General features: G+C 41.9%; 1 protein-coding gene across 2 annotated transcripts in view; it reads right to left on the reverse strand.

The window, feature by feature from the left end:
- Window positions 1–4,048: 4,048 nt before the first annotated feature.
- RBM6 (RNA binding motif protein 6) overlaps window positions 4,049–21,649 on the reverse strand; it is a 92,710-nt gene continuing 75,109 nt past the window's right edge. For both annotated transcript variants that reach the window (XM_060240075.1, XM_060240077.1), the window contains 9 exons: window positions 18,131–18,188; window positions 16,937–17,028; window positions 16,344–16,484; window positions 13,747–13,836; window positions 10,600–10,860; window positions 8,882–8,956; window positions 7,662–7,759; window positions 6,923–7,052; window positions 4,049–4,320 (listed from right to left, as the gene is read on the reverse strand). In XM_060240075.1, coding sequence (XP_060096058.1) covers window positions 4,195–4,320; window positions 6,923–7,052; window positions 7,662–7,759; window positions 8,882–8,956; window positions 10,600–10,860; window positions 13,747–13,836; window positions 16,344–16,484; window positions 16,937–17,028; window positions 18,131–18,188 — 1,071 coding nt within the window. In that variant the 3' untranslated portion in view covers window positions 4,049–4,194. The remainder of the gene's footprint in view (window positions 4,321–6,922; window positions 7,053–7,661; window positions 7,760–8,881; window positions 8,957–10,599; window positions 10,861–13,746; window positions 13,837–16,343; window positions 16,485–16,936; window positions 17,029–18,130; window positions 18,189–21,649) is intronic.

Raw genomic sequence — 21,649 nt, forward strand, 5'->3', positions numbered from 1 at the left:
TAATGATTAAAACAGAAAAACAGACTATTAAATTGGTGCTATTCTGATGGCGATGGCCTTCTTCCACAGCTCTTAAATACTGGCGCCAGTCAATTGTATGCCAGCCAAAAGAGGACAGTCTTGCAGGCCTTGCGGAACTACACCAGGTTCCGCAAGGCCCCCACTTCATCTGGTAGTTGGTTCCACCAGCAGGGGGCTATGATTGAGAAGGCCCTGTCTCTAGTTGATTTCAATCAGGCCTCCTTCAGCCCGGGGATTACTAAAAGATTTTGTCCCTAAGGTAGGCAGGTCCTAGGCCATATAAGGCTTTAAAGGTAATAACCAGCACCTTGTAACAAACCCGGTATACTATTGGCAGCCAGTGCAGTTCCCGGAGTCCCAGGTGAATGTGCTCCCGCTTGGGAAGCCCCAATAACAGCCGGGCGACTGTGTTCTGCACTAGCTGCACCTTCTGGGTTCGGCACAAGGGCAGCCCCATGTAGAAGGCATTACAGTAGTCCAACCTCGAGGTGACCATTGCGTGGATCACTGTTGGCATATTGCTGTGCTCCAGGAAGGGGACCAACTGCCTTGCCCACCTAAGATGGAAAAACGTGGATTTAGCAGTGGCTGCTATCTGGGCCTCCATTGTCAAGATAGGCTCCAGTAGTACCCCCAAGATCTTGACCTTGTGGGCCATTGCCAGAGGTGCGTCAAAGGCCGGATTTCCCTTCTGGGATTACCACGACTCAAGCAAAGGACCTCTGTCTTCGCTGGATTCAATCTACTCAGCCTAAGCAATCCAGCCACAGCTTCTAGTGCCAAGTCCAAATTTTCTGGGACACAGGCCAGCTGTCCATCAGTAGATAGAGCTGGGTGTCATCAGCGTACTGGTGACAACCCAACCCATACCTCTGGGCGATCTGGGCAAGGAGGCACACGTAGATGTTGAACAACATCGGGGAGAGCACCACCCCGAAATCAAGTGCGTGTCTCCAGAACAGTTCACCCCCAATCACCACCCTTTGTCCCCAACCATCAAAAAAAGAGGAAAGCCATTGCAAGGCCAGCCCCTGAATCCCTGCGTTGGCGAGACGGCAGGTCAGCAACCAATGGTCGACTGTATCGAATGCTGCCGATAGGTCCAACAACATCAGTACTGCCGAGCCGCCTCGATCCAGATGCCGCTGGAGGTCATCCACCAGGGCGACCAGCTCTGTCTCAGTCCCATGGCCTGGGTGAAAGCCAGACTGGTGGGGGTCTAGAACGGAAGCGTCATCCAGAAAGCTCTGTAACTGCAGTGCCACTGCCCTCTCAATAATTTTACCCAAAACGGGTAAATTCGAGACCGGCCGTTAATGTGCCAATTCAGCTGGGTCTAATGTCAATTTTTTCAGGAGAGGGTGGACAACAGCCTCTTTAAGAGGTGTTGGAAAACGCCCTTCCATAAGGGATCTATTCACGATATCCCGTATAGGATATCTGAGCTCCCTCTGGCAAGCTTAAATAAGCCAGGAGGGGCAAGGGTCCAGATCATGAACATATGAAGCTGCCTTATACTGAATCAGACCTTTGGTCCATCAAAGTCAGTATTGTCTTCTCAGACTGGCAGCAGCTCTCCAGGGTCTCAAGCTGAGGTTTTTCACACCTGTTTGCCTGGACCCTTTTTTGGAGATGCCGGGGATTGAACCTGGGATCATCTGCTTCCCAAGCAGATGCTCTACCACTGAGCCACCGTCCCTCCCCTTTGTAGGTCATGCAGTAGAGAGGATCCTGTCAACTTCCTCTAGGCTGAGTGTATTGAAGCAATCCAGAACAAAACTAGAAGACAGGCACGGGGCCTCGAGTTCACATACTGTCTCCAAGGTGGCGGGGAGGTCGTGGTGGAGCGACGAGATCTTGTCTGCAAAAAAGTTCACAAAAGCCTCACAGCCAATCTCCAATTCCTTAGACTTTGGCCTACCTTGTGGCAGTGTTGTAAGGGTCTGAATTATGTTGAACAATTGTGCCGGGCACGAAATTGCAGTCGCAATCTTGGCCACAAAGTAAGTTTTCTTTGTGGCTTTGAATGCCATCTTATAGGACCTCATAAACTCTCTATAAGATGTTCTAGTTGCTTCGTCTCGAGTACGCTGCCATTGCCTCTCCAGCTGTCTGAGTTGCTTCATCTGCTGCAACTCCAGGATATACCATGGCGCTAGCTTAGAGCGAGGGCGCAGAGGACGCCGAGGTGCGATCTCATCGATGGCTCTGGAGAGTCTGTCATACCAGGACTCCGTCAGGTCATCCAGGGAGTCGCCAGGAATCCCGTAGAGCCATTTGGAACCGTTCCGGGTCCATCTGGCTCCGTGGGCAAGCTAAAATACGCTCACGGCCTAAATGGGCTTGAGGTGGGACATCCACACAAGCCTTGAGGGCGTAGTGGTCCGACCATGGCGCTGCTTCGGCAGTAATACCATCCACTAAAACTCCTGCCGCAAAGATCAAGTCTAGTATGTGCCCCGCCTGGTGAGTGAGTGTTGTGACAATTTGGGAGAGTCCCAATGTTGCCATGGATGACACTAGGTCCATCGCCTGACTGGAGGTTGCGTCATCGGCATGAACACTGAAGTCACCCAGGATCAAAAGCCTTGGGTACTCCAATGCCCAGCCTGTTATGGCCTCCATCAGGGACAGTAAGGCGTCGGCTAGTGTGTTAGGCGGACGGTACACCAGCCAGATCGCCAACCCCTCCCCAACGTCCCACAGCAGACCGGCACATTCAATGCCCTTAATCTCTGAGGCTGGAGGAGCCTGGAAGGAGTAAGCCTCTCCTATGAATAGAGCCACCCCTCCCCCCCACCTGCTACTCCGTGATTGGTGAAAGACTGAGTATCCTGGGGGAGCCATCTGGGACAGAGCTAGTCTCCCCATCATGCACCCAAGTCTCAGTCACTCAAGCCACATCTACATCCTGCTCAAGCAAGAACTCCCAAAGGATTGAGGTCTTATTATTTATGGACCTGGCATTACATAACACCAATGAGGGAGGCGAGTAATTCAGCCTTACCCCTCTACCTGCCACTGTTGGGATGGGACACAGACTGGAAGGGGGCCGAGCACTATCATGTCTCGGCCTCCTTCCCTTATAATTCTGTCTGTTCCCACCATCATACCTTCCCCTCCCCAGGAGCACTGGAATCCGCAGGCCGGTCATCCCCTGCTGGTCTCCGCCACAGACTCAGACCAGCTGTAAATAGGCCCAGCTTGTCACCCTACTTCGTTAAACAGCAAACTAGCTCCCCAACCCTCTCTTCTCACACCAATCAATTTCCTAATTTGAACTAACCTGCTAATAATTTAATCTAATAGTTAATTTAATCTAAAACCCCACCCCACAATCTCCCCTTTCATTAACTAGCTAAAAATAATTTAATTAGTTCTAATGGCTTCTTAATTGTAAAAACCCTCCCAGCCAGTTACCCTCCCCAATTAATTTGCCAAAATATAAAATTCATCGGATAGCCAATCAATTAACCAATAATCCAAAATTAATTAACCAATAAAATTACATTAGCAATCAATTTAGCAGTCAGCAATTCAGATTCCCTTTGTGCATTGGCGGTTAAGATCAGGTTAGAGTTAAAATGATGGTGGATCATTACATCTTATGATAGACATGGCCTGGCTTGACAAGGTCTCATTATGTCAGAGAAATGGAGTAACATCTGGTACTATGTCTGTTCAGGACTGGACTTAACTTGTGTTCTGGTATGAGGCCAAGGGTTCTATCATCTCACCCCATTCCCCACCCAATCTTCACCCATTAATGCTGAAAGCCTGATATTGGCTTGAACTCACATATAGCAAAGCATGCTCCTTCTAACTTCAAGGTGCTCAGTACAAAGTGAGAGTCCTTGTAAACCCCCTCACCCTTTTCTGCACAGTGCAGAGATTTTGGAGATGAAATTCTCACAGCATTGTTATCAAATAGTTGCTGTCTTACTGGAACTTCATGGGGAGAAAAGATTAGTAAACAATTTCTCCAGTAAGATTTAGAAATCCAGCAAAAGGAAAAGACAACCAAACATCCACTTTTTTGTTTTATTCCAAAAACAAAACAAAAAAAGACACTTCAGCAGCAAAAAAAAATTGATTCGAAAAACCAGAGACAAGACATAAAGAAGAACTGAGGGCTAGGAGATGTGTTGGGTGTTTTGGGATTGCAGTCAACATTTATTCAAGTTCCTTGTAACGCGCAAACATGACTCTCCGCACAGCATCTCGATAGGTTTCATTTGACTGCCTCCTGTTTGGCCTTCCTTGGCTTCCTAAGCCAGCTCCCCTCTTCCGACTTTCTGCCTGGGGAAAAAATTATAAAATCCTTTGCTTCTAGTAATACTAGCATGCAGAAAATAACAATGGTGCATTTTTTAAAAAACCCATTTTGCTAGGGAAGGAACAGACATTTCTTATTATGCAATATTATATAAATCTCTCTCTCTCTCATGCCATCAAGTTGCAGATCTGTAGCCAGAAAATTCTGTGCGGCGGGGGGGACTGGAGGGGCCTGACATCACAACATTTTTAAATTTAAAATGAAAAACAATAAATTTCCAGCAGAAATTTCACTCACTCACATTCCCCCTGCAGCTAGCTAACCAGTCTGTTCTTCCTCCTGCACCACCTTGCAGAGGGCCTGCTGAGTGGGAGAGGTTTGGATTCGCACAAACTTAGTCTTCTTCCTTTTGGTGTGCCCGTCCCACCAAGCTGGCTGCCCAAATCCCCTTGGGACTGCTTTCTCCTTTCCCACTGTCGCTCAGTTCATTTTGCAGCTGCCCAAAGGTGCTCATGTTGCTCAACTCTGGGGGCAAAATCTAGTTAGAAGTTCCTTCTGTCCTGAAGGGAGGGGTGAGGGAGATCCAAAACAATGCAAATCTCTCTACAGCTGTTAGCAATCACTCTTGCAGTGCTGGAAGATCAAACAAAATACTCTGATTCACACTGGAGGGGGCTTGCTGTGGCTGCACTCCAACCCAATGTCAAAGGCAGCAGCAGTGGCAACATTCCAAGAGCCAGAGCTCTCCCTCTTCTCATCCGCAAAACTGTATGAAATTCTCAACTCCTTGAAATGTAAAAGAAAAAAGGGGGGAAATAAAGCTCAAGACAAATGGGATATGGAACAATGAAGCTTCACTTGAGAAGCCTTCATCCACTGTGCACAGTGCATATGCATGGAACGGACTGGGCGAGGGATCTGAGCAGAGTATAAAATACATGTGCGTTGCCAAAAAAAAAAAAAAAGGAGTGGAAGCAAACTTTCTTTTCTTGAAGGCTGGCTTTCTGTCAGCAAGAGGTGGGTCTTCTCTCGGCCCAGAGCCATTAAACCACCACCACGCGCCTCCAAAAAAAATCCCCAGGCGCCAGAATTGGGTCTTTTAAAGATGCCTAATTCTGTGCAAGTTTACTGAGGAATGAGTCCCAGGGGCACCACTGAATTTGCTTCCTAACTTGTTTAGGATTGCAGCCTTACAAGAACCAAGCAAGCAGTTTAACATTCCTGTCCTCTGCCCCCTTTGTAAAGAATGACAGCAATTATCATTGTGGACTCTTGTGTTGTGTAACTGCTTAGAAAGCAGTGGTGTCCAGACTGGACTTCTCGGAAAAGATCTTTAATCAAGGCTGTGTTTAAGGATAATAAAAGTAAGATAGAAGAAGTGAAAGAGGGGCGCATCAGGGACATGAAGGGAATAGGCCCAACCCAGACCACCACCACCCCACCTGTAGGGTTTTCAAGGCAAGAGACATTCAGAGGTTGTTTGCCACTGTCTGCCTCTGCACAGCAACTCTGGCATTTCTTAGTGTCTCCCATCCAAACACCTAACCAGGGCTATAACCCTGCTTAGCTTCTGAGATCTGACAATACTGGGCTATCTACCAAAGTCCATTTCAATTATTTAAGCAAACATAGTTTAATATTGTTTGAATAAAAAAGAAAATAACCAGTATTTCAATACCTTGACTTCCTAACAAAATTGTAAATAAGGTTAAAATGTTGTATCCGTTTCGTAGTAACATTATACTAACCCCATATTTGCTGATCCCTCAATAAAACTACATCCTGTATAAGCACTCACCATGCCTGCATCCAACATTCCCTTACATAAGATGCTTTCTTCATCTGTCACACTCTGGGATTAGTACCAAAATATGTAGCCCAAAGGATAATTTCTGGGTTTATACACTGTATAGGCTCAGAGTTTATAAACTGCTTTTACTGGCTAGCAGGGAGTAAGGGGGGTAAATGAGTATGAGTCACCTCCTAGCACTGAGCCATTCAGTGACAGGCTGTGCTGGCAATCCAACATGGCTGAATAACTTTCTCACTAACAAAAATTCCTATATCCCCCAAACTCAATACCTTGTTTAACAACCAGCTCCCTTCTTCACATAGTGTGGATGTGTGTTAAGTAGCAAGCCATAAAGGGGTGGCATGGCAGATGAGCAGGGCTGAAGATCATTGTGGATGCAAGGCAGATTATTTCTGGTATGCCATCAGAGACCTAAACACAGCAACTTTATACTTATAAGTGGCCAGAAAAAGATAGGCTCGCACAAGGATACGGCTTCTTTCTTTCTTTCTCTCTTTCATCATTTATTTAATTTATAAACCACCCTCCCTCAAAGGGCTTAGGGTGATGCACATTACTATCAAAACATACAGCAAACTTAAAAATACAGTAAATACATGTTAAATAGCATAGGAGAGAGGACTGATCCTTGGGAAATCCTGCACACCAAAGGATGTCAGGGTGTCATCCTCTCTCCTTGCAACACTGTTTGCCCTCAGCCCCGGAGAAATGAAGTGAGCTACTTCAAGGCTACTTCACACCAACAGATCATGAATGAATACTGCCATCAGATCTACTGCTGAAGCCATAAAAAACACAGATAGGAGCTTTACCTCTACTGGTGATGTCATGCCTTGTTCATTGCGCCCCAGACCTGAGCCTTCCTTCCAGCCCATAGCCTGCATCATGCGACTTCCTTTGTTATTGCTGTCCTTCCTTCCTTTATCTGTCGCCTTATAGTTGCTACAAAAACAAATATTTACTTCATTTATAGTTCACCTTTCTAGAAAGGGTTCAAAGCAGCTTACAAAATATAAAAAAATTAAAAAACAGATAGCACAAGACATCTTGCAAACAATGCAATATGCAATGCAGCTACATTAACATGAAGACATTTTCAAGAGGATGCACATTTTCAGCACTGAAACATTAAGAACAAGACTGTCAGATCTGCCCAGAGGCTCATTGTCTGATCCATAAAAAGATATGAATTCTCTGGAGACACCTGGAAAAAATGCCCAAAATCAGCTACACTGATTACCTTTTCACAAGTTCTTTAAAAATGAAAGCTACTATAATGGTGGCTCTGAAATTCTCCACTAAAACCTCACCTTTGCCATGGGTAGCCTTAAGGAAGCCATGTTTTCAGCCTCAACTTGAGATAATACCTTATTTCTACAGGAATGGTACAAAGCTTACTAAAAATGTATGTAAAATGTACTGAATGCTTAAGTGCTGCATAAGTGATAGGAACTAGTATTATCAAATTCACTAGAGTGCTCATATGCAAACTGCCTTAACCGTAACGAATAGCATGTAACTCTATTTCATGACTCAATCCTATGGCATTACCTTTCAGAATCCCTGTAGTACTTAGGCCGTTTTCTCTCTGGGGAATCCCGTTCTTCAAATTTCTCTCTTCGGTCACTTCCCTTTTCTTTAAACCTTCCCTTTAAAATTGAAGACACAATGAGTAAATAACATGGAACTGGCTCTCCCCCACCCTGTTCCGATTAAATTGGGTACCATTAACTCATTTCTTCATTTGAAAATTCACATTTGACCAATTGTTCTGCAGTCAGTGTAGAAAAATTCTCTAGTCCTCCTCTGTACTTCAACAGAACATCTTGCTCCAACATTCTGGATATGAAAAATCACAGGCTGGTTCTACAAGAACCTATCCGTCTTATTAACTTTACAATATTTTCAGTGTGAAATCAAAGTGCTTCCATGAATAAGGGGTTAGTCATTTCTGTCTACCACCCACATGTGGAGGGGGGGGGGAAATAGCTAGCTTACAGGGATGTTTCTTTTTTTTTTTCCAAGAATGTATTGACCGGAGAGCTGTCATAAAAAAAAATGACACAGATCACAATACACCATGGCACACTGAGACCCGTCATCAACCTTGCCTTGTGTGAATTCTGCAGTTACAGATTCAGTATCTTTTGACAGCTTCACCATTCATACAAACATTTCCTCATCAAGGAAAGATGAACTTCTTGCTTTGGCGGGAACTTAAGGATAATCCTATGGGAAACTCTTGAACTGAATGATAAGTCACTGCAGTCTCTATACAATAGAATAAAGAACGCCAACAAACTGGCATTTATAGCAAGCCCAGCTGCTAAGCAATTAAGTTGATTCACTCTGCTCCACTGTGAGCTTTCCATGACACATGTCTTTATTTTAAATTGCAGTCAGACTACCACAAAGGAATGAGCTAAATATCAGTATTCTAAAAACAGGGAGTTATAGGGTCATAAATGAGCAATGTATCACACATATTAATTAAGGTTTGTATTAAGTTCTGTATTTTTCATGTCATATGCTGTTTGCCCTCTGTGATGGGCCTATTTACAACTGCCATTGTATGAGAAAGGATGGCAACAGTTCAATTCACTTTCAATAGTCATTTCAGTCTCTAATCTAAATGCCCCTGCCTTACATTCTGTATGAACATACAGTTTTGAAAGTAGGGAACTCTAGTGTTTTGTTTATATATCTAAATCTTGCTTCAGCTCAGCCACAGCTACACAGGGGCCTTGCTAAGAACCCACTTCTCCAGTTACCTCACGCTCTCGCCTCTCCAAATATGCCAACTCTTGCTCCGATCGTTTTATCTTCCGATGGATCTCCAGATTTTGCTGTCAGAAAGAACAGAAAGTGAGGTGAACAAATCATTTTAATTACCTAATTTTATGTAATGACAAACACTTCTTCTAGTCTTTTAGAATATTTAGCTGTTGTCAAGTTTCATGTGGAACAAAAATTGGCATAAACAACTGATATTTGGACATGAAACAAGCTTCATGCTAAACTCCACCACCTAACAAGAATGTTGAATACACCACCAACAACAAAATGTATCTTTTTAAATTACTGTTTGATGGTCCAGCGTATAATACCATCTCCCCATTAACCTTTCCTGATCTCTTCTTGCACATGTTCATGCTCTCACTCCCCAAGTGATTTCCCCCTCCATTTTCACTACTCAATACTTAGCTTTTCTATAGCACTTTCAGTGTTCATAGCACATCAGCATTACATCTGCACAGCACACGGATTAGCCCTAAACCATAATTTGGAATGGGGATCAATCTCAACCAGGGGCTGGATCCCCAAAATCTTTCCATCAGCAGAAATGCAACTTTCTCACCTATTGTCTCCAGCTACAGCCCAAAATGCCCGCATCTTCCACGAGCAACTTTCTGGAAGGCGGCATCATTTTGGGCAGTGGGGTGGGGGAGTGAGAAAAGTCATACTTTATATCCCGCTGCCCTGAGTCCACTTTTGGAGTGGGCAGGATATAAATTGAAGGTAAAAAAATAAAATAAATGCTTCACTGATGGAAATCCTTCCGTCAACAGAAACACGATGGGATCCAAGTGCATGCTGGAAGGGACTCCTGGCTTTCCACAAATTATGCAAAATGAATTATTCAAGAAAGCCATTTATACTTGCACTGTATAAAATGGCTTACAAACTTACTCAAATATATTGTTAGGGACTGGTCTATACTGCTCTGTATAACTTACTGTAAGTAGGATCCTATTATGTAATTTTGCACTGTTTAATGTCATGCTCTTACTTATGCTATGCTTTAGTTCTTTCTGGTGGTTCCAGACTTCTATAATCCTAATGTGTTGGTTACTGATATTGTCCCATTTTGTTGATTGTACTGACTCACTAGGTGTGATCTGCCTTGAATTCCCGTGAGAAAGGAAGACTATAAATAACAAATAAAAGTATCTGGGAGACCTGGTTTAAATCCCCACTCAAGCCACAGACGTTCACTTTGGCCTAACCTTATCTCATTCAGTCTAACCTACTTAACAGGGTTGTTGTGAGGATAAAATGGAGGAGAGAATAAAGATATAAGCCACTTTTGGGTCCCCATTGGGGAGTATGGTGCGGCTCCAAATGAATTAAACAAATGAGCTCCTATAATGGTACAGGCTGCATCAGTCATTAGCACGTCAGTCCAAAACAAACTGAAATCTCTTATTTTCCTTCTCTCTTCTACCTAGCACTCTAAAGCAGTCTACTGTGTTTCTCCACAAAACAATATGAAGAGGTGAGCTGGGGAAGATTTTTAACCTATCATTCTTCAAATGCAGGTGACTGGCCCATCTTCTCTGCCACACCCAATGTGTGTAGAATCAGTTTGGGTCAAATTCAGATCTCGAGGAACCCATCCCTGTCTAATCTAAGAGAGCACTTATATCTAAGTTCTTGCAGGTTCACAGGATGAACAGTATCCTTCTGAACATATTACTTCCCTTCTTACTTTGTGTAGGTTGGACAGTTGTTGGTGCTTGATTAGTACTTCTTTATTTGGAAATTGCCTCCTGCAAAGTAAACATGCTAACTTGTTCCAGTCAGTCAGCTTGTCCTCATCATTTTCAGTCTTTTGAGGCAGTTCTTCCTGTTTCACTTGTGGCCTTTGGGGTCGTGGCTGCAGCTCTTCTTCCTCTTCCACCTCCTCTTCATTGTCACTGTCTCCACCATACTCTCCTAAGAGCCCTATCAGAGGATTTACCACCTTCGGCTGTAAAAAAAAGGGGGGGGGGAGAGAGAAAAGAATGAGATCCGTACTACCTCCTAGCTTATTCAACTATTCTTAGATGCCTGAAGTGACCTTTATGTATTCACTAACTAATCAGCTTCAACTACAGGAAAGTCAGTGTGGTATAGTGGCTAGCATTGGGAGACCCAGGTTTGAATCTCCACTCTGCCATGGATGCTTGCTGAAGGTCCTTGGTCTAGCTAGCCACACTCTCAGCCATCTTGCTGGGCTATAGTAAGGAAAAACTGGAGAAAAGAATAATGAAAGCTACTTTTGTATCCCTATTGGGGAGAAAGGGAGGGTATAAATGAAGCAAATAAATATTGTCATTTTAACCACAGAATTATGATACAGGCCATACAATGGAAAACTGACAAGCACAATGTTAAAAAATGGAACAAGTTCCTGTCCTCCATACAAAATACCAATATTAGCATCTTGCACCTTGCATTATGGATTCTTACTCATGGAAGCCAGTCCTGACTTTTCTAGTATTTATTCAGGGGAGTTGACTCACTCAATCCAGCACAAGAGGAGAAATGGTATTATAGGTTATGATGATTGTGTTTAGAGGTGACCTTCTGATTCCACCAAAAGCAGAAGGGCACTTCTGGAACAGATCAGTAAACTCAAGCATCCCTTGAATTTTACCTTGGATGAGACCATAAGCTGAGAGAAGACTGTTCAATCATCTCTCCATTACCTGTCTTAAAACTTGCAAATGCAAGCTACCTGAAGCCTGGCTTTGTAAAATTTATTGTACATATTATATAGTATGAGGTAGAATTTCAAATTGTATTGTATGAAAGTATAGCTTTTTAAATATTTCACCATATTTAAAAAACCCATCTGCAGATATAGCAATCAGGGAAAAACTTGGCAAAACCCTCTCTCTGGAAACCTTCAGCAGGAACATTTAGCAAGCAAAACAAACATTCATTCTGTGTATTGTGTGGAATGGCTCCAATGTATGATGTATAATTGTAGAGGAACGATGTAGTAAAATAGATTCTGCCACTTCAGACTACAGAATGTGATCCCATTTTTAAACCCCCTTCTACAAAAAGAACCAGGAAAAACTCACCTACTTGCAAATAGGGAACTGGACTAGAACCCTCCTGTGATTTTCTTTCTTACAGAGGGTTTTCTTAAAAAATGTGGAGGGAGCATGCAAAACTGGTATCTACCAGCTAAAGTAGTACACTCCATTCTACTACATCACAATTATACCATCTCAGTCTGCTGTATGCATACATGACCCTAAGATCAGGCTGGATCCTAGGAGGTACAAATTCATGACTCCCATAGAGGCAGGTCTTTCTCCCTTTTTGTCCCAGAGCCTCCCCCCACAGCCAATGGTGGTGGGGTCACAGGGAAAAACAAGTTGATTACCTGAAACTGATCATCTTTGCCTGGTCATCTGTGCAGTCGCATACATGCATACTGCACCTATGCTGGACTCCAATCCGGAAGCACCCAGAGCTAATCCCCAGCCTTTTTGATGGGCTTTTTCCTCCACTCTGGGAAGCAGGCATTGCTTGACTGTACATACCTGGAGCTGAAGAGAAAGCTGCCACCCTCTCAGTTCCTTCCAGCCACTGTTAAGTCTCATCAACTTAAGGTAACTCGAAGTTCAGCTCATCAAATCTCATCAACTTAAGGCAGTCTGAAGTCGAGCTCAATGGCCATTTGGTCAACTTCTCTTTCTTCAACTTAGGAGGTACTGATGCAGCCAAGCCTCCTGACTTATCCAAATATCCCCGTGGTGGGGAAAGTTGTATTGACTGGTTGAGAGCCATCTGAGCCATCCAACAGCAAAGCAAGGTCTCAAAGATGTTCAGAGACTAGTGGACCTGTTTTTATGAGCTTGCTTTGTAAACTTCAAACAATGGCTCTCTTTCAAGCAGAATAAACACAAGTCGTACCCATCTGTTGAGGGTAGCATGGCTTTGCAATCCTTACATCGCTTGAAAAAACACAGTTCCTTCCATATGCCATCAGCCCAGGGAGGGAGGGCTGTGAGGGAAGGGAAAGACGAAGACTAAGACTCACACTTAATGATGACAACAAAGGATTTTTTTTAAAATGGAAGACACGGAAAAGAGGCAAGGAAACAAAAAGGCAGAAGAGAAAACTACAAGGAAGGGCAAAGGCTATGAGTAAGGGAAGACACAACAAACAGCTGACAACAGATGGAAAGGTGCAAATGGCACGGTGGTTAGAAAGGAACTGAGTGGCTGGGGATTAGCTCTAGGAACTTGCAGGTTGGAGTCCAGCGTAGGTGCATTGCCCATATTGGGAATGCACAGAGACAATAAAGAAGATCATGTGCCCCTCATTCTGCATTAGTACAGTCAAATATATTTGTGTTTTATTACAAAAATTCAACATCAGGAACCTCGGATCACTTATAAATGTTTCCCAGGTGGTCTTCCCCATTTCTTTAACAATGTGATACCATAATTAGTCTTCAAATCATTCCCTGAGTCCTCTGTATTTTTCTGCTAAATTTCAGCATTTAGAATAGCGGGTTTACAGTATTTTCATATTCCATAAATCTAAACCTTTGACAAGGAGAGAAAAGAAATCATTTCACAATAATAAATACTCAGCATGGCAACAGAAACACTTAGTGGCCAGATATTTTTCAAATGGAATTCTGCAGAAAAACCAATTAGCAACCTGATCAGTGTTCATCTCTACAATTTTCTGCCAGAGCTCAAAACTGTCATTGGGCGGTTGATTACAATCACCAAGAGCCAATTTCAGCAAGGCATTATACCCCTCCCCCATTAAATGTTTTGGATAACACATCTGCAATAAGGAGAAATTGTTTCAGAATACAAATGTCAAGTATGGCATTCTTACCGGGGGTGCACTCTCTTCTTTTTTCAGCGATGGAGGTAGTGGCTTTTTAAAGACATCTTCTGCAGGACGTTTCTCTTCTTGGGCCTCACTCTGCAACATTAAGATTGGGCAGTAAATCTATAACCAAATGTAATTCACCACAACTTCATAATTCTATTGTCATATCTTGGCCACTTCCCTTCCCGCTGTACCCCTTTTAGAAGGACAAGCATAATCTCAACAATCACAAACATTCATTCTGCTAACTGAAACTGCCCTCACACTCCATAAATATGGCATGCTGAGAACGAAAAATGGAGGGGTGATACAATTGGGGCTGTCAGCGATCATCCAGTCCCTTCTCAAAAATACAAGATGCTAAAGCTGTCAAGAACCCCCAATACACAAAAAGACAACATGTGTGCTAATGGTGGTATGTAGAAAATTCACTTTCAGTTTCCTCTTCCAGACTGTTGCATTCTAGGACTTGCCTGATATTGCCCCTCCCCCTCCAGTCAAGCCAAGATATAAATCTACATTTATTTGCTGTCAAGAGTCAATGCTCCTTTTGTGAGAGCACTGAATCTTGAAAATTTATGCCCAAAAAATCTATGGAAGATGAAGTAGTGAAATCTCAAATGATTAAGTGGGCAATTAATGTAAATAAAGAAATTCAGATGGACACATGGGAATATTTGTGGAAGAACTCTATGAAACTCTCAACATTTCAGAGTATTACAGAAAACTGTTTTAAGATGATGTATAGATGGTATATGACTCCTAAAAAGTTGGCAAAGATGAACAATAAGATGCCAAATAGATGTTGGAAATGTAAAAAACATGAAGGTTCTTTCTACCATATGTGGTGGACTTATGAAAGAGAGAAAAAGTACTGGCAGATGATTCAACAAGAGATTCCTAAGATCTTGGGATACGAATTTAATAAAGTTGTAGAGACTTTTCTGTTGGGATTACAAATAGAAAAATTTCCAAAAGAAGATAGAACTTTAATTTGGTACTTGCTCTCAGCTGCTAGGATATTGTATGCGCAGTTGTGGAAGCAAGAAAAAATACCAGAGAGATGGGATTGGATTGTAAAAGTTATGACATGGAGTGAAATGGACAAGTTAACAAGAACCTTAAGAGACTATGATTTAGAAGTATTTAAGATGGAGTAGAAAAAGTTCAGAAGATATGTAGAAAAAGAGTGGAAAATAAAAGGACATTGGACAATTTTTGATAATGACAAAGTACAAGAGGGAGGAGGATATTAATTTTGGTTCTTATTAATTAAGGGTACCTTTAATATTAAGATTTTAAGTACATAACACCGGCGGGGGTCAAGTAATGGGGGGAGGGGTGGGTAGAAAGTAATATATGGGATAGATTTAAAAAAAAGTAATTATTAATGAAGAAACTGAAATTTATTACCCTGTTACTAATAAAATTGTTTGAATCAGATCTATTCAATATCAATGTTCCCATGGGCAGAAGATGAGCAGGAAGACCTGATGATTAGTTGCCCACTGCCTCAACTGAAAGCCTGGCAGAACAGCTGTTTTACAGACCCTGTGGAACTGCAACAAGCTCTGCAGGGCCCTGATCTTGAGTGAGAGCTTGTTCCACCAGGTAGGAGAGGGCAGGGCAGAAAAATCCCTGGCACTGGTTTAGGCTAACTTGACTTCCTTTGGGCCAGGAACAACCAGTAGATGTTGATCAGTGGAATGCAAGGCTTTCCTGGGAGTATACGGGGAGAGATGGTCCCTTAGATATGCTGGTCCCGGGCTGCTCAGGGCTTTAAAGGCCAACACCATCACCTTGAAACAGATGTGGCATTCAACTGGAAGTCAATGCAGCTGGCAGAGCACCAGTTGCATGCAAGCCGCATAGGTGTCGCAGACAGTAGGTGTGCTGCCGCATTCTGCACCTTTGCTCTAGAGAATCGAAGAATTTGTTCCCAATACAAATAGAACTGGGAGGCCTTTCTGAAGTGTCATGCAAGCTACAATGCTCTGCTCCACTTCTTTCCATCTTGGCAGATCAATTCATACTGTCTCCCTCTCTTGGTGCCTTTCAACAGCAGGTAAAGAAATTTTATTTCATTTGGCATACCCTCCATAATGGTTATTGTCCCTCTTCCCTGATTCTGGTGTTGTTTGTGTATGTGTTTCATTGAATTATTTTATATTTTAAAATGTTTTTAACTGTTTTAATGTTTTTATGTCACCACTTTGGGGACCCCATTCAGGTGGAAAGGCAGCATAAAAACATTTTAATGCCTTTTCAAAAATACCAAAATATATATGTTCTGTTTCTTAAGTTTAATATATTTTGCCTAAGAATTCATAAAACTGTATACTCCCTCATGATATTGCGTTCTGCTTTGTTCCACGGTCAAAAGTGCTTCTCTGGTCAAGAAGAATTAAGTGTTACCACAAAGAGTTTTAAGTTAGAAAGGAAGCGGTGCTCTCCCACTGCACATCTTGTAGGATTCCAGATTTGCTAAGCTGCAGACACAGACAATAAGAGCATCCTACTGACAGACTGACACTGTTGGTTTGGGTTTCTTATGCTGGTTACACAACTCACAGGAGACGTTTTGTAATGCTGAAATTTACCTTGGATGATTTGTTTCTGTGTCTCTCTCTTCTGTCTCTGCTAGATGTCTCATCTCTTTCATTTGTCCTCTCCTGGCTCTTATGCCTCCTTCCACTAGAAGGAGGTGGTGGAGATGCTTCTCGACCCATTGGTATTTCTCTCTGGAAGGATGTATTTGTAGAAGAACATTTCTGACAAAGGGTTATTTTGTTATAAAACAATGGGCTGAATCCAGCACAAGAATGCTGTGTGGTATGCACAAAGATTCCCATCTTTCTCCAGCCCACAGCAGTCATTTTCAATCCTGGGAAAGTTTAACCATCTGGTGTCAAAGGACCTGTGTGGAGTGAGTGCTGCTCATGCAAAGAGGCTGAAAAAAGCAATTTTATCCTCTTCCCCATTGTAGCCTCCCAACCTGCATGGTTATCACTCCATGTGGGTCTTGCAACCATAGGAATAAAATTTCCAGGGGCAGAAATGTCTGCAAGCAATGGGGAGAAGTGGGAAGAACTGTGGGTGTAAGCATTTCCTTCTGACAGACTGGGAACCCAATCCAATCCTTCTTGCCATCTCCTTATTAACAAAGGAAGAATATAGACATACATGCTCTCACCTGCGTATTAGGGTCATAGTATACCCCAGATATAGGGTCAAAATAATTTCCAGTATCTGGATCATATATGAATGTGGACACATCAGAAGAAGCTGATGGGGAAGAAATAAGGCCAAGAATTATTTTTCCATATCTTTTAAATAAAGCAGAGATGATACAAGATGATTTGGTGCCTGAGGCAGACGATCCAAAAGGTACTCTCCAAGGTGACAAAAATATAAAACTAAACAGGGCATTTCACAATATCCCAAAATATACTGCCTGAGGATGTCTACTTCACCCTGCCTGGTGGTCAGTCCAGTCCAGTCCTGAAAGGTATATTGTGCTCCTGAAAAGACACTGGATGATAAAACATCAATCCAGAGATTTTATAAGGCTCAGGTGTGCTGCCACGGGAAAAGTCACATAGGGAGGTGGAGGAGCAGATTCCCCTCTTTGCAAAGACAGACAATAAGAGCATCCTGCTGAGAGACTGAGACTGTGTTGGTTTGGGCTTCTTATGCTGGTTGCGCTTTCCCCTTCCCCCACCAGCCTGCTACTTGTTCTGAAAACCCTCATCAATAAAACACACCAGGGATTGCACTGAAGAAGAAAAAACTGCCTCCTCCACCACCACTGCAACCTGCCAATGAAAGGTAATTTCTCCACTTTAGCCCCTGGAAAACCTCAGATGAACAAGCGATGAGGGGGTTTTGTCTGGTTTGAAAATATTAACTCATATTTAAAGGGTTCTAAGTCTTCCTTTTATAGTTTTAGAGCCAGTGTTCCATCAGTGAAAGAAGCTTGTGGATGTGGATCTTTACATTGTTCCTCTTCAGTCCATCTCCTTATCCTGGAAAAGCAAACTCCTAGAGTAATAGCTACATGGGTCAGGGCGTGAAACTGCCCATTCACTTCTATCAACAGAGCTGCACTTCTGAAAGAGAAAGGAGGGGGTGATTTTGCCCTCTTCACTGTCCACCATGAAGCCCCCCTAAATGTAAGATTATTAGTCCAAGGAGGTTCTGCAAATCCAGAAATCAACTTTCCTGGAGGTGGAGGCGATTGCTGGTGAAGGGAAACATGGCAGAGGTCTGTGATTCTTGCACTAATGGATCACTGAGTCTGTTCACAGAATATAGTGAGTCTTTCACAATTACAAACCGCATCAAGAACTAAGATCAATGGTAACAAGGAAAACACAGCATATCTTACACTCTGATCTTCGTTTCTGGGACTCGGCACCCCTCCGGTCCCTCATGCCCCTTCTGCCCTAAAATATAAAAGGCATCAAATAAAGAAACAAGTAAAATCTCTAGTGATTTTTTTTCTTTCTTTTTTTTTTTTTTGTAGTAAATAATTCTTTATTACACCCAGGTGAAAAACAAAAACAATTTGACATACAATACATATACAATACATACATCTCACAGTCTAAACTCACAATCACATCTTCATATCAACCTCCCTCCACCACACAAACATCCTCCCAAACATCCCGGGAGTAGACAGAGAATAGCTTGTATATTCCCATTAGTCCAACACTATACCTTTACTTTTTACCCAACAAAATATCGGTTCCCAGCTCTCTTTGCATTTTTGTATATTGCCATCACGTAACCTTGTAGTCATTATATCCAGCTCTGCAGCTTCCATAAGCTTTACAATAAATTCTTCTCTGGAAGGTATCTTTGGTAACTTCCAGTATTTTGCGTACAATACTCTTGCAACGGTAACAATATACATTAACACCTTAATTATTTTAGGCGGAAAGGTTTCAGTACAGACATTTAAAAGATATAGTTCTGGGGAATGATGTAATGTAATTTTTAAAATTTTCTGAGTCCAAATACTAATTAGCGCCCAATACTTTTTGGCGTGTTCACAATTCCACCAAATATGAAATAACGACCCTTTTACCCTTTTACACTTCCAGCATTTGTCAGAATAGCTGGGGTGGACTTTGGCCAATCGATCTGGGGTTAAGTACCAGCGATAGATCATTTTATAAAGATTTTCCTTATACAGAGCTGGCTTTATTAATTTTACATTTCTTTTCCATAATTTCTCCCAGTCTTCTATAGCAATACTATAGCCAAAGTCTCTCAACCATTTAACCCAAGATTCTTTCACCACTTCTCCCTGCATTTTCTCCTTAAGCAGCCACTCATAGGTTTTGGAGATTAATTTCTGGTCAGTCTGTATTATTTGGTCAAGGTCGTTTGGTTTCTTGGAAAAACCAAATTCTTTGTCTTTTTGGTATCTTGATTTTATTTGGCATTGCAGCCACCAATCCATTTGGTCCATTTCTTCTGTTCGTAAATTATTTTGTCCATCTAATAAGTTTTGATAAGTTAAATTTTTCCAGTTGTAAAGATTCGGGTGGGTAAATGCCTCAGCTGATGATAGCCACGTTGGCGTATAAGAATAGTACTTCCTAATCTCTATCCAAGCTTTGAAGAGGGATCGTCTTATCTCGTGTCTCCAAAAGAAGCTATTTTGTGGGGGTTTTTGGTACCAGAGATACCCATGCCATCCTCTCTCCAGACCCGCTCCCTCTAACACCAAGATTCTCTTATTTTTTAGTGTAAACCAGTCTGTTAGCCAAGTTATTCGGCAAGCCATATGGTATAAATTCCATTCTGGAAGAGAAAGACCCCCCCTAAGTTTGTTATCCTGAAGTACCTTAAGCCTAATTCTGGGCTTTTTGTTCTGCCAGATGAACAGTGAGGTTATTTTGTTGATCTGTTGGAAAAAAATTTTTGGAAGCAAGATAGGGATCATCTGAAAAAAGAATAGTATTCTTGGCAATACATTCATTTTTATGGTTGCTATCCTTCCCAGCAGTGAGATATGTAGATCCTTCCATCCAGTTAAATCTTGCTGTATATCTTTCACTAATTTCTCATAATTGTTTCGATATAAGTCTTTCAAATCATTGGTCATTTGGATTCCTAAATATCTTATTTTTTTCCCGTGTACGAATTCCGATTGAATTTCAAATTGACTAACTTGTTCTTTATTCATATTTTTGGTGAAAAATTTCGTCTTCTGTACATTAATCTTGAGTCCCGCCACTTGTCCATATTGTTTAAATGTTTCTTTCAAATGAAGAATGGATAAATTGGGATCCTCCAAAACACACAATAGATCATCTGCAAAAGCTTGAACCTTCAGCTCCTCTCCTTTGATTTTGATACCTCTTATTTTGTCTTCATCTCTAATTCTTTGCAACAAGAGTTCCAAGGTTAAAACAAATAGGAGGGGGGATAGGGGACATCCCTGTCTTGTACCTTGTGCTATTTCAATCAGATCCGAATTGATATTATTAAAATTGATCTTGGCATTTTGTTCTGTGTAGATAGTCTTCACCATGTTGCAAAAATTTTCTCCACAGCCCACTGCTTTTAATGATCTCAAAATGAAATCCCAGTTCACATTGTCGAAGGCTTTCTCTGCGTCGACAAATATAAACGCCACTTGTTTCTCTGGGTGCTCTTTATAAAATTCAATAGCATTTAATAAGAATCTCAAATTTTGCCTCATTTGTCTGCCTGGGATGAAACCTGTTTGGTCTTCATGAACGATGGTGCCGATAACCTTTTTAAGTCTGTTTGCCAACACTGTGGCGAAGATCTTGTAATCGGCGTTCAACAAGGAGATAGGTCTATAGTTTCTCACTTCTGCTGGGTCTGTGCCTTCTTTATATATTAACGAAATCAACGCCTCCTTCCAAGATGCTGGGACTCTATGATATTTTTGCGTATCTTCAATTACGTTTTTATATGGAATGAGCAATTCTTCTGCACATATTTTATAAAATTCAATTGGTAGCCCATCGGGGCCTGGAACTTTATTCATTTTCTGCTGGCTTATCGCCTCCACAATCTCTTGTGTAGTAATTGCCATTTCCAATTTTCCTTTTTGTTCCTTTGATAGCTGTCTCAGCTTGGTCTTTGCTATGTAGTCGTCTTGTCGTTCGTTGTCAATATTTTGGCCTTTATATAGTTTTTGGTAAAATTTTTGAATTATCATTTTCATCTGATTAATTTGTGTGAACTCGTTTCCTTCTTCATCCTTAAGTAACTTTATTATTTTTTTATTTCTTTCTTTCTTAAGTTTATATGCCAACCACCTACTAGTTTTGTTTGCACTTTCAAAATGGGTTTGTTTCATCCATTTCAGCTTCTTTTCGACCTCCTCCATTAATAATAAATTGATCTGATGTTGAATGGCTGAGATCTTTAGCCTTATCTCTTCTGTGTTTCTTTCCTTTAATTGCTTCTCTTGCTCACCTAATTTAAGAACCAGCTCTTTATAGGACTTCAATCGTTCTTTTTTCCTTCCAGCTGCATATCTTATTGCAATTCCCCGAAAAAAGGCTTTAAATGCATCCCAGATAATATGCATGTTGGTATCCTTGACTAAATTGTATTGGAAGAATTCTTTGATTTCCTTCTTGGCTGTTTCCAAAAATTTTTCTTCTTTCAGGATCTGCAAGTTAAGAGTCCAGCGAGAATTTTTTGAGGTTCCTATTAAATTCACCTGTATAGGATTGTGATCAGCATAAGTACTTGGTAAAATATCCACTTGCTGGAGCGACAACACTAAGTCAGCCGATATCCAACACATGTCGATCCTTGACCAGGACTTGTGTGCCGATGAATAAAATGTATAATCTTTAGTTGAAGGGTTCTTCGTTCTCCACGCATCTAATAGATTGAATTCGTCTGC

The sequence above is a fragment of the Heteronotia binoei genome, chromosome 5, assembly GCF_032191835.1.
Source record: "Heteronotia binoei isolate CCM8104 ecotype False Entrance Well chromosome 5, APGP_CSIRO_Hbin_v1, whole genome shotgun sequence".
Taxonomy (NCBI): Eukaryota; Metazoa; Chordata; class Lepidosauria; order Squamata; family Gekkonidae; genus Heteronotia; species Heteronotia binoei.